The sequence below is a fragment of the Filicampus tigris genome, chromosome 10 (genome assembly GCF_054856515.1).
Source record: "Filicampus tigris isolate MCC_2025a chromosome 10, RoL_Ftig_1.0, whole genome shotgun sequence".
Taxonomy (NCBI): Eukaryota; Metazoa; Chordata; class Actinopteri; order Syngnathiformes; family Syngnathidae; genus Filicampus; species Filicampus tigris.
Genome location: NC_141226.1, coordinates 11,793,046 through 11,803,626, shown reverse-complemented (window position 1 = coordinate 11,803,626; position 10,581 = coordinate 11,793,046). Strand labels below are relative to the sequence as shown.

The 10,581-nt window shown below is 40.4% G+C and overlaps 1 protein-coding gene across 13 annotated transcripts in view; it reads right to left on the bottom strand.

Annotated features, from left to right (window-relative positions):
• Positions 1–5,257: 5,257 nt before the first annotated feature.
• LOC147140821 (receptor-type tyrosine-protein phosphatase F-like) overlaps positions 5,258–10,581 on the bottom strand; it is a 238,488-nt gene continuing 233,164 nt past the window's right edge. For all 13 annotated transcript variants that reach the window (XM_086042067.1, XM_086042069.1, XM_086042065.1 and 10 more), the window contains 4 exons: positions 9,026–9,152; positions 8,530–8,810; positions 8,315–8,450; positions 5,258–8,145 (listed from right to left, as the gene is read on the bottom strand). In XM_086042067.1, the coding sequence (XP_085898193.1) occupies positions 8,077–8,145; positions 8,315–8,450; positions 8,530–8,810; positions 9,026–9,152 (613 nt within the window). In that variant the 3' untranslated portion in view covers positions 5,258–8,076. The remainder of the gene's footprint in view (positions 8,146–8,314; positions 8,451–8,529; positions 8,811–9,025; positions 9,153–10,581) is intronic.

Below are 10,581 nucleotides of genomic sequence, written 5' to 3'. Positions count from 1 at the left end.
TTAACACCACTAAGACAAGACTAAACCCACTTTGATGAAATTATCACAGCGGTGGCATTCCGCGATAATGGAATCTGCCGATGAAAGCGCCTCAAAGGGTAGCGTTTTCTGAGGGCCGCATATGGTGGGGTGTTTTGTTCGTGGGCCGTAAGAAAATAAACAGTCCCAAAGGAGATCTGCAAACAGGTGGGCAGGGAAGCCGATAAACAACAATCTCCACGTCTAAACATTCGTGATGTGCCGCCAGACTGCCCGACCGGTCACCTTGCGTGGCCTCGAGCCAAGCCTTCATCTTCCAGGGATCTGCGGCAGGGTTTTGGAATTCTCCTAAAGCTCACCTTTTTGAATTTCACAAGCGGTTCGGATAATAGATGGACAGTTTGTAATGGATTTAACTTCACTAGCTCCTATGAGTCTTATATTTTCAAGTTGTCTGAAGAAGGGGGCCAGACCTCGTTGGGTGTGGAACTGCACCATCATTTGTGACGGACTCAAATTTCCGAATCTCGGAAAAGGTGGGCAGGGAAGCCGATTAGCGACAATTGCTACGTCTAAATAATCTCCACGTCTAAACATTGTGGTCGTCCCCCTGACTGCCCGACGAGTCACCTTGTTTGGCCTCCAGGTCAGCCGTCAACTTTCAGAGTTTGGCGACATTAAGGTGTTGGAATTCCTCTAAAGCCTTCCAAAAATGTGTCCCCTGATGTCAGGAGACTGAAGAGATAAACACATCAATGGGTATGGAGTCTCTCAATTTTTACGTATCACAATTCAGAATGGATTTATTTTTGGTAGCGCTTCAACATCCTATGAGACTTTTGAACAAGGAGGCAAGGGGCTCGGCGGGTCATTTGGGAGGGACTCGACTCAACTATCTAACCTCCCCAAAAGTGGGGAGGGAAGCCAGTAAACAACAATCTTCTTGTCTCAACATCCTCCACATCTAAACATTTGTGATGGTCCACCAGACTGCCCGATGAGTCACCTTGCAAGGCCTCCAGCCACAAGCCATAAACCTCCAAGAAATCGGTGGCATTGGGATGTTGCGATTCCTCCCAACGCTACAAGGTAGGCCGAACATTCTGACCTTCCAGAAAATTGGTCTCATCACCTGAGGAGGAACAAGCAGAGCTGGGCGTACCGCCTACGCGCGCCAAAACAAATGGAGCGAGGTTCCCCAGGCAAAGTTAGCACACCATTTGCGAAATTTCAGAAACACGCATGCTGACATGCTGATTTTTCCTCAACCGCACTCTGTACATTGGACGCAGATGTTATGTTTGAGGTTTAGCTCTGGACCTCAGTCACCAGTAAGACCGGTCAACTTCACGCACTTAACGTCAAACTTTTTCAAAACAGTATATGGGCTTTTTGGAGTAGACAACGTTGTACAGTAAAGATTCAAAACAGAGGATGGAGCGAGCTTCCCCGCACGGAGAAAGTTTGAGGTTTAGCTCTGATCCCCACTCTTCAGTACACTGTTCTGTAGATTTTCTTTTGAATGTTATTTTGAAAAAATCTAAACGAAGGGTTCCCCAGACAAGGAAAATTAGCAAAGCATTTGCTAAATTGTGGAACTGAACCTAATGTCGACCAAAGAATTCCGAGGGGCATCCGCATTACAGAAAGGGGTATACAGCCTAATATATGGCGGCTAGATATCGACAGCAATTTTCAAATTAGTCCGTCTGACGGATTTGATTTGATTAACCGAATCGATTCATCCCATTTTAAAATCGCGTTGAATCTTTTATAAGAGATGTACATCTAATATAAATCTGTTTGACGTTGCTGACTTATGTTGTCCGTGCCCATTTTGTGGACGGATGGATTTGGGACGAGAAGTCTTTTAAAAAGAACAGACCAAGTAAGGACAGAAGTGTGTTTTCGTCCGCACTCTATTCGTCCCTAACGGGGTCAAGTACCAAATTACTTGTTGTGTTGGGCTCTTTTAAAAAGAAAGACCACTGTTCTCTTCTGCGATAGCTCGGAGCCGCCTTTAACTGCCGCCTGCACAACACTTTTCATGTGCACTCCCTGCAGTGCCATTGCACAGGCATTGTCTGCCCTCTAGTGGTGCAACACGTATAATAATATGGATTATGCCACAGGACATTTCACTGACTGACAGAAACGCGCCCAGCCTGTCTTGTGTGTGTAATACGGTAGAAGGTATCTATTGGGCGTAGGAAAACGGTGGATAACAATTTTGTTTTGTTAACTAACTTAACATTTAGCACATAACTTTCCCCTTTGCATACAAAGTATGTCCTTGTGTGGGACATCTGGCAGCGCCTACGTACACTTAACCTGGAAGTCTTTCGTTTCCCCCGAAAACAACCTTGCGTTATTTATATATATATATATATATATATATATATATATATATATATATATATCAATTTAAAAAAAAATGAAAATATATAATAGCGGATTGGATGAATAAATAAATAAATATAAATATATATTTACACACACACACACACAGACATAATACAAACATACCAGTACATACATACATACACACACACACATTATACACATATACTTTTCTTTCCCCTCAGTCTATCTGTTCACCACGATGGGTTGTTGTATAATTGTTCCACCTGAGGTTTAGCGCTGAATCTCATTCACCATTGCACAGTTCCAGAGTTCTTTTTTCAAATGTTTAATTGTTGAGGGATAACTTTTTTTAGCTGCCAACTATGTACACAAAACGAATTGAGCCAAGTTCTCCAGTTGGGAAAAGTTAGCATTCCTTAAATTTCGAAACCAAACACAATGACATCCTCATTTGTTTTACAACCACACACGGTAGGCTGGATTTACTCTAATTTGTCACAGTTGAGATTTAGATGTGCGCCTCAGTCACCACTCGCCTGAGACGCTCCCATAATGTAAATGAACTTTACATTACAACGCCTCGTTTGACACAAAGCCCCAGTCCCTGGCAGTGGAACAGCAATGCCCGTCAACTAATACTTTTCAGGCATTGAAAAGGAAACGACGTCGGGCAGGAGGGTCTCCCATATTGCTCACAGATGTCGGAGGGCTTCTTCTGTTTTTTGGGAAAAAAAAAAAGAGAGAGAGCGCATCTGCCGCTAATCCCTAAATCAAATTGAGGGAGACATACGCGCGAAACGCTTGAGTGCATACACGTGAGGCCGCAGCTTGGATTACATCAGCGTGACACGCCGCATATACAAAAAGAGAGAAAAGAACAACAAGGAAAAGCGTGTCAACATTGTGCAAACGCAAAGGATAGAAACGCGGTTCCTTGTTTAGGTCTTGGCGGGAATTTCAAGGAAGCCCTCAATCAGCGTGCACATAAACACTTGAGCCCAGGTGTCATTAGCGGCTGCAATTAAAGCACCAGCACGTTGCCTCTCATTCGAATTCGACACTTCAGTCTAAACAGAAATGAGCGTGAGGGGGAAGAATGAGGCCTTTTTTCTTGGAGGCGCGGTTTCAAGGTAAGCCAAAGAACAAAAATATACAAAGCAATTTGCTGCGAGACAGAGGAGTTTGCTGTTAAGTCTGAGGAATCACTTCGGCCGACATTTGTGTGACAAGCTCGCAGTGTTTACATGCAGGAAAAAAAAAGTGTGTTTTCTTATCGGGCAGCCACATGAGTTGAAAAACGCAGCTAAATGGCGCCACCTGCCGCCGGCAGATGACAAGCTGAATTTGCTGGGATTTATTGTTCTAATCTACATCAATACTGCAGATTTGAAGAGCTTTTATGTGACGTGTTGGCTCAGAACTACATAAAATATAGTTTTTTTAAAGAAAAAAATGACAGACATTTTAATTATATTGTAAAGAAAATAAAATGTGTTCGAACACTTAAAAATCAATTTAAAATGTTTTTAAAGCCATTTCAAATATACAGTACAGTTTAAGAAATTGACCCATTTCAAAATTAAAAAAATGGAAAAAATAAAAAGTAAAAACAAAAAAATTAAAAACAGAGTAAACATTATTATGCATTCTATTAACTGAAGAAACACATTTTTGAAGAAATGTAAAATAAATTAACTTTGATTTTTTTTTTTTTTACATGAATGTAAAAACAAAGCAGCACAATATTCTTGGGAAACATATCATTAAAAAAAAAGAAATGTAAAATAAAATATTTCAAAGAATTAATCAAACCTATTTTTTTAGGGTTAGTTGCACAAATACAGTAATCCCTCGCCACTTCGCGCTTCGTGTTTCGCGGCCTCTGTGCATTACGGGTTTTCAAAAAGTATTCATCAAAAAATAAAAATGAAAAATACAGCCATATTGCAGAACGACGCATTGTTTTGAATATATGAGTTGACTCAGAGGCTTTGTCCATACGCGCAGGCACACATAAAAGGTGCGTGATTGGTTCCCGACGTGAGATCAACCAAAGAGAGCACAAGTGGATTCATCCCGTGAGCTGATTGGCTGCGCATCACCGCAGCTTCTCGCTAGTCTTGTCCACACGAACAAACTAACAGCACTTTTGAACAACGTTCTGTTCAGAATCTCATAACGTCATTCAAATGTGCCGTTCGCTTGGTCAGAGTAAAGCCGCATAAGCGGATAGTAAACAGCTGTGAGCAGAGCGCGCTCAGCCACCCGGCAAGCACTACGTGCTCAACACAAGGACGATGAAACATCGGCAAATAAAATCTTGAATTGTTAGTTTTGTCTTAAAGAATCAAATGAACCCTAAGACCATTTTCAAAAATATGTTCCCAGCAGGCTCACTAGTTTAAACACGGCATTCTGATTAATGTTGCGTTCGTAGAATATGAGTTAAGCAGCAAAATCCACCCATTTTTAGCCATCTCAGGGGGCGGCCATTTTGTCACTTCTGCCGACTGAAAATGACATCACAACTGCTCAGGGCTCAGTTAACGACCAATCACGATTTATCTGCTTTCTGAAGCTGAGCGGTGATTACCTGAGCCCTGAGCAGTTGTGATGTCATTTTCAGACAGAAGTGACAAAATGGCCACCCCCTGAGCTGGTCAAAAAACGGGTGGATTAACTCTTATTCCATAAACACAATGTTTATCAGAATGCATTGTGTCAACTAGTGGGCTTGCCTAGAACATATTCTTGAAAAAAATATGTTTGGGTAGACTTTAAAACAGCTTACCTTAACTAGAATCCCGCGTTGCAATTTATCCAAAAGGACCTTGTTGATGACCATACTTCTTCGTTTTAAAAGAAGAAGGAGGCAACGAAGAAGAAGCGACACTATCGCTTTGCACAACAACGCTTGATGGTTGAAAAACATTTTTTATTCCATTTTTATGTCATTAGATAATGAAAATGTAACTTCTTTATGTACATGTTAAATATTGCAATAATATCTATCGCTATAGTCAACATCCGTATCGCATATCACATGTTTTCCCAGTATCGTGCATCCCTATAATGTGAACAAATAAAAGCCTCCGCTGAAATTTTCATTTAGTTTTCCTCCAGTGGTCTATTTTGGTTTACAATTTTACAAAGTCCTCAAAAATTGGCCTCTGTTCTATTGGACACCATGTCTCAAGAAATCATCAGGTATGTTGCCCACTTCAAAAACAAACAAAAAAACCCTCCCCACAAGTACATGCCTCATTTTCCTCCAGTGGTCTATATCAGGGAATGGCAACAGGCAACTTAAAAAATGTTCTTTACAAACCCCCAAAACCTAAAAAAAAATGCTGATAAAGACTCAATATACATTTTCCATGAGAAACAGGGAGGAAAAAAAAAATCTAAAATAGGAAACAATATTAGGGGGGTTCTGCGAATCAGCAGGGGTTGACTAGTTTTAAGTTGTAATATCACCAATCACCACTAGAAGACAGACATGTTTTGTTTTTGTTGCGCTTACACTGGGCCTATACTATGTGAGTAGGCCTAATATTTTTTGCGAATTTGGAATAATACGCAGAACAAACATAGTACCTCATTAATGTTAAACATGTTGAGTGAGTTGATTTTTGTGAAAAAAAAAAAAAAGAATACTTGTACCTAATGTTGCTTGTTCAGCAGTTTTGTGCCACCCTTGAATGTCCATTTCAATGCAAGAGAGTCCTTTGCACTGGAACAAAAAAAATTACAGTATGTTGTTATTTGCTTCAAACCCTTTGTTGTTGGGTTTGGATCTTTTTATATTGTACATTCATTGAACAATGAACAAATCCGAAATGAAATCTATTAAGAGCACGTATGTACGTATCTTCTCCATATTGAAAATGTCATTTTTATTATACATCAGGTAAGGAGGTGCGTGGTCCTATATGTAGCACTGTTGAAAAATTGTGGCCCCCTCCAGCATTGAAAGGGCCAATCCCTGGTCTGTGTCGTCAAACAGTAGCCTCCATAGCTCAAGAAGCTGCGTTGTTTACATGAACAAATTAAGCGTCCCCCGCAAACAGGTGCCATGTCTTACATCGTCATCCACTTGAAAAAATAGACACCTCCTTTTTCTCCAGTGGTTTTATCCCCCGCCCCCGAGTTATCCATCCATCCATTATCCAAACCGCTTATCCTCACTTCTTGTTAAATGATGTTCACAGTGGCCTCCGCCCTTTATAGAAGCCGGCTCCCTGAACAAACCCTCCCCTCTTCCAAAATAAGTGGTCTAGTTTAAGAAAATATGATGAGCATTTTTCCCCTTACTACTAAATAATTTACAAAAGTGAGGGAATAAATTATAACGTCAAGTTTAACTGGATAATTAGCACTTTACTTGAGTAAATGCATTCTGCACTCATTTGGAATTCAAGGCAGCAAAAATAATGAGTAAGATAAAGATGACTGATTTAAAAAAAAATATATAAAAAATACTAAAAACCAATGATGACTACATTAATTGCGCAACGAAGAAGTCAAAACACGGGAGCGTTTTGTACAAAAAAACCCCAATTATGTATCTTTATTAACATCAAGGATTTTTTTTTTCTTACAACTCAAGTGTTCATTCGTTAACAGGTTTTCTTTTGAAATTCCAGTTCTTCGTCAACAAATAGAAAACAGACGTGTGTGTGTGTGTGTGTACAACAGGTGGAACCCCTACAGCACAATGCATTCACAAGATTTGAAAATGAATAAAGTAGCCCCCCTGCCCCCTAAGGCCCACCGCCCAATACACCCACCACCGCCACTTTGGGTATGTGTGCTTGCGGTGGCCATCTTGGCGGAGGATGTGTGCGTGGGTGTGTGGCGACAACAGGGGGTTGTGCTGCATTATGTCCATTTTTTTTTGTTGTTGATGGAACAGTACATACCGCGAGAACAAGCTGTGTGTACACCTATGCGTCATTGTACATATATATAATCATATATATATTTATATATATTTATAGTTCTATTTCTGTATAAAATAAGATCAATTGTGTGTGTGTCACGTCCGGGAGGAATGGTCCATCCTGTACAAAGGCCTTTTTGCAGAAGAACACAAAAAAGTCATGTGCTTTCCTTTCCTGTACACACTCTGTCGTTGTCATCGTCTGCAGGATTAGCTTAGCAATAGCTTAGCCGCTTTGTGCTCGTCCTCGAGGAAATAGTGAGTGAAAAGGCAGTTTTTTTTTGTCGTTTCCCCCATCTGTTATGGTCATCATCCTGACAAGATCCCGAGCGTGCGACAACAACGCAAACAAGCGGCCAACCCGGATGAGATTGGCATCTAGCGTCGATGAGCTAAAATGTACCCCTTTACCCCTTTTTAAAACAATAATACAAAAAACAATTTTCAAAGTAGCAATTATGAAAACAAAGCACTGGAGCCACGTTAAGACACAATGTTAAAAAACAAAAAAGTGATTAAAAAAAAAGTAGACTAAACAATAAATGTAATCATTGCAAAAATGAGTGGCGGTACCGCTAGATGGGGGACAGGTGGCGCTGTCGACTGTACAAGACTTAGAAGCACAAAAAAACGTCACATGGTTGGTTCTGTCCTTCGCTTCTCCCCTGCAAAGCGACAGGGTTGGGTGGTGTGTTTTTTTTGTTTTTTTTTCTTTCTTCCCCCGAGGCGTATGGTGGCTGAGATGGGACACTTGGCACACTGCTGAGGGACTTGGACCTCTGCGCCTGGGGTTACGTTGCATAGTGGTCGAAGCTCCCCAGGTACTCCAGAGCGGCCCGGTAGCACAGCTGGTACTGGTCCTGTCACATACACACACAGGCACGCATGCGGTCACTTTCAATCTCACAATAAAATGCCTCCCCTCAAATAGACAGCTTTCTTCCAAAATACACCCGCAGCTGAGTAATTCAACGTCACCCCCTGCCCACTGTTGGCGTCAATTCTAGTGACACGCCCGGCGGGGCTCACCTCGGTCTGCACCATGGCGGGCCGCTGGGTGCGAAGGGTCTTCACGGTCTGGAAGAGGTCCACCACGCCCTCGTACCTCATCCTCTCCAGCACGATGCTGAGCGTGATGAAGACTCCGGTGCGGCCCACCCCGGCACTGAGGGACACGAGGCCAAGTGTTAGGCCGTCTTTGGAAAACTTCGCTCCGCGGTTCAGAGTTTGCGTTCCGCCCCTACCTGCAGTGCACAGTGATTGGTCCGTCCTGTCCGAACTGCTCCTTGGTCTTGTGTACTTGTCCGATGAAGTCGATGAAGCCCTCCCCAGTCTTTGGCACGCCCTGCTCGGGCCAGTCGGTGAACTGGAACTGGCGGATGGTCCGGGACTGTCCGTCACGGGCGTCTGTCACCTTGAACTCTCTCAGGATGTACTGCGGCATGTTGTACTCGGCCATGGGGTCCACCACGAAGTACTGGTAGCGGGCTGAGCGCTCAGCTGGCCAGTACTGGTGGCACTTCTCCTGTTGTGCGACAAACACACACATGCATTCAACATATGATATTTTGGTTGATCATATTCAGAAAGACAACTAACATACTGTACATAGAAAACAAAAAAACAATGACGTTACATTACCAAAATATTCGAAAATAGCACTCGGTATGACGCAGTGTATATATCCACTAATAATAATAAACTCATGGCTATTATTACAAGGTGTTGTTTGGGCCTCACCCGTCCCATCTCCCGTAGCTTGGTGAGCATGACGACAATGGTGGAGTTGTGCTCCCACAACATTCTCCAGAAGTCCTCGGTGGTCTCGGCCAGCGGGCCTTGCGTGGCCAGGTAGGCCTTCTGCTGTCTGCACGCAAGCACAACACAAGCAGCGTTATTAGCAAATGGTGAGCAATAAAAATGCAGCTGAGCCCCGAACATCATAAATGCTTATCTTTAATTGCATTGTATTGGCTCAACAAACCAGAGAATTACGTGTGTGTATATATAATGGATGATTTAACAAATTTTCGACCATAATGAAAATCATGTACCAACATTAAATTAAAACAACTATTACTATTTAAGTAAAATATCTGATTCAATTAAGTTGGATGTCAATTAAAAATAAGTCCATTTAAAAATTAGATTAGACTAAAAAAAATTAAAATAAATAAAAATCCTTTTTTTTTTTTAAATGATACTGTATTGGATGAACACATCCAAAAGTTAATGATTGCTTCTTAAGTAAAAACTAATTACAAAAACAAAAAATAAAAAAATGCCCCACCATAATGGAATAAAAAGTCATATTTTTAAAAAGTAACAAAAGTAATTAAAAAATGCCAGTTTGTTATTGATTAAATTAGATGTTAAACCTGAAGTCAACTCAGAACTTGTCATTAAAATATGTTATATGCACCCCACTGGTCTAAACACACTATTATGATTAATATTAAGTTTGTGGAATAAAAATTTGGCAGAAAAATCCACCAATTTATAGTGGTGATTTTGTCCTGTACTGCAACCTGCTGTTGACTAGAATTGACGTAAAAATGCTCACTGGCTCGCCTAGCAAACGTCATGTTTGCAAACTGAGCTTGTGAGCAGAATCACACACTTAGACAAAAAGGGCTCATAGAAAGTGTTACTGCAAAGTACATTTTTGATTTGACTTCCAAATTGATAAAAAAAGAGGAAACGTTTAAAAAAAAATCCCTACAAACATCTCAATAAAGTAATGGAAATCCTGTTTTTGATTATATTGTATAGCTAAACAAATATGAAAGTTAAACATATGTTTAAATATCATATAAGTATACCACAAATTATAAATAAAACATACCACATAATGAATTAAATGACAAATCATAAAAAAAACAAATACCTCAAAAAATGCCAGCACAATGCTGAGCCTGATGACGACTATGTTAAATTAAATCTGACATTTAAATGATTTAAAATACAGAAATTCATTTTATTAAATTGTAAAAAAAAAAAAAATCAAAGTGTGAAATAACTACAACATTTAAAGAAATGTCATAACAAATATAATATTCAATTGGACCTCAAGTTAAATTAAGCAATAATTTTCATATTTGTAAAAATAAAGCATTTTAATTTAATTTGCCTACTTAAAGCTTTTGAAGGTATTAAAAATGACCAAGGTCAATCATAGTCAATTTTATGCGTCATCCTCAGATAAAAATAAACTAGTATCCTTTGCTGGATCATGGTCATAAGGATTCAAATGTAGAAACGTTAAGAAAGTACTGTAATTATTACAGGGAAAATTT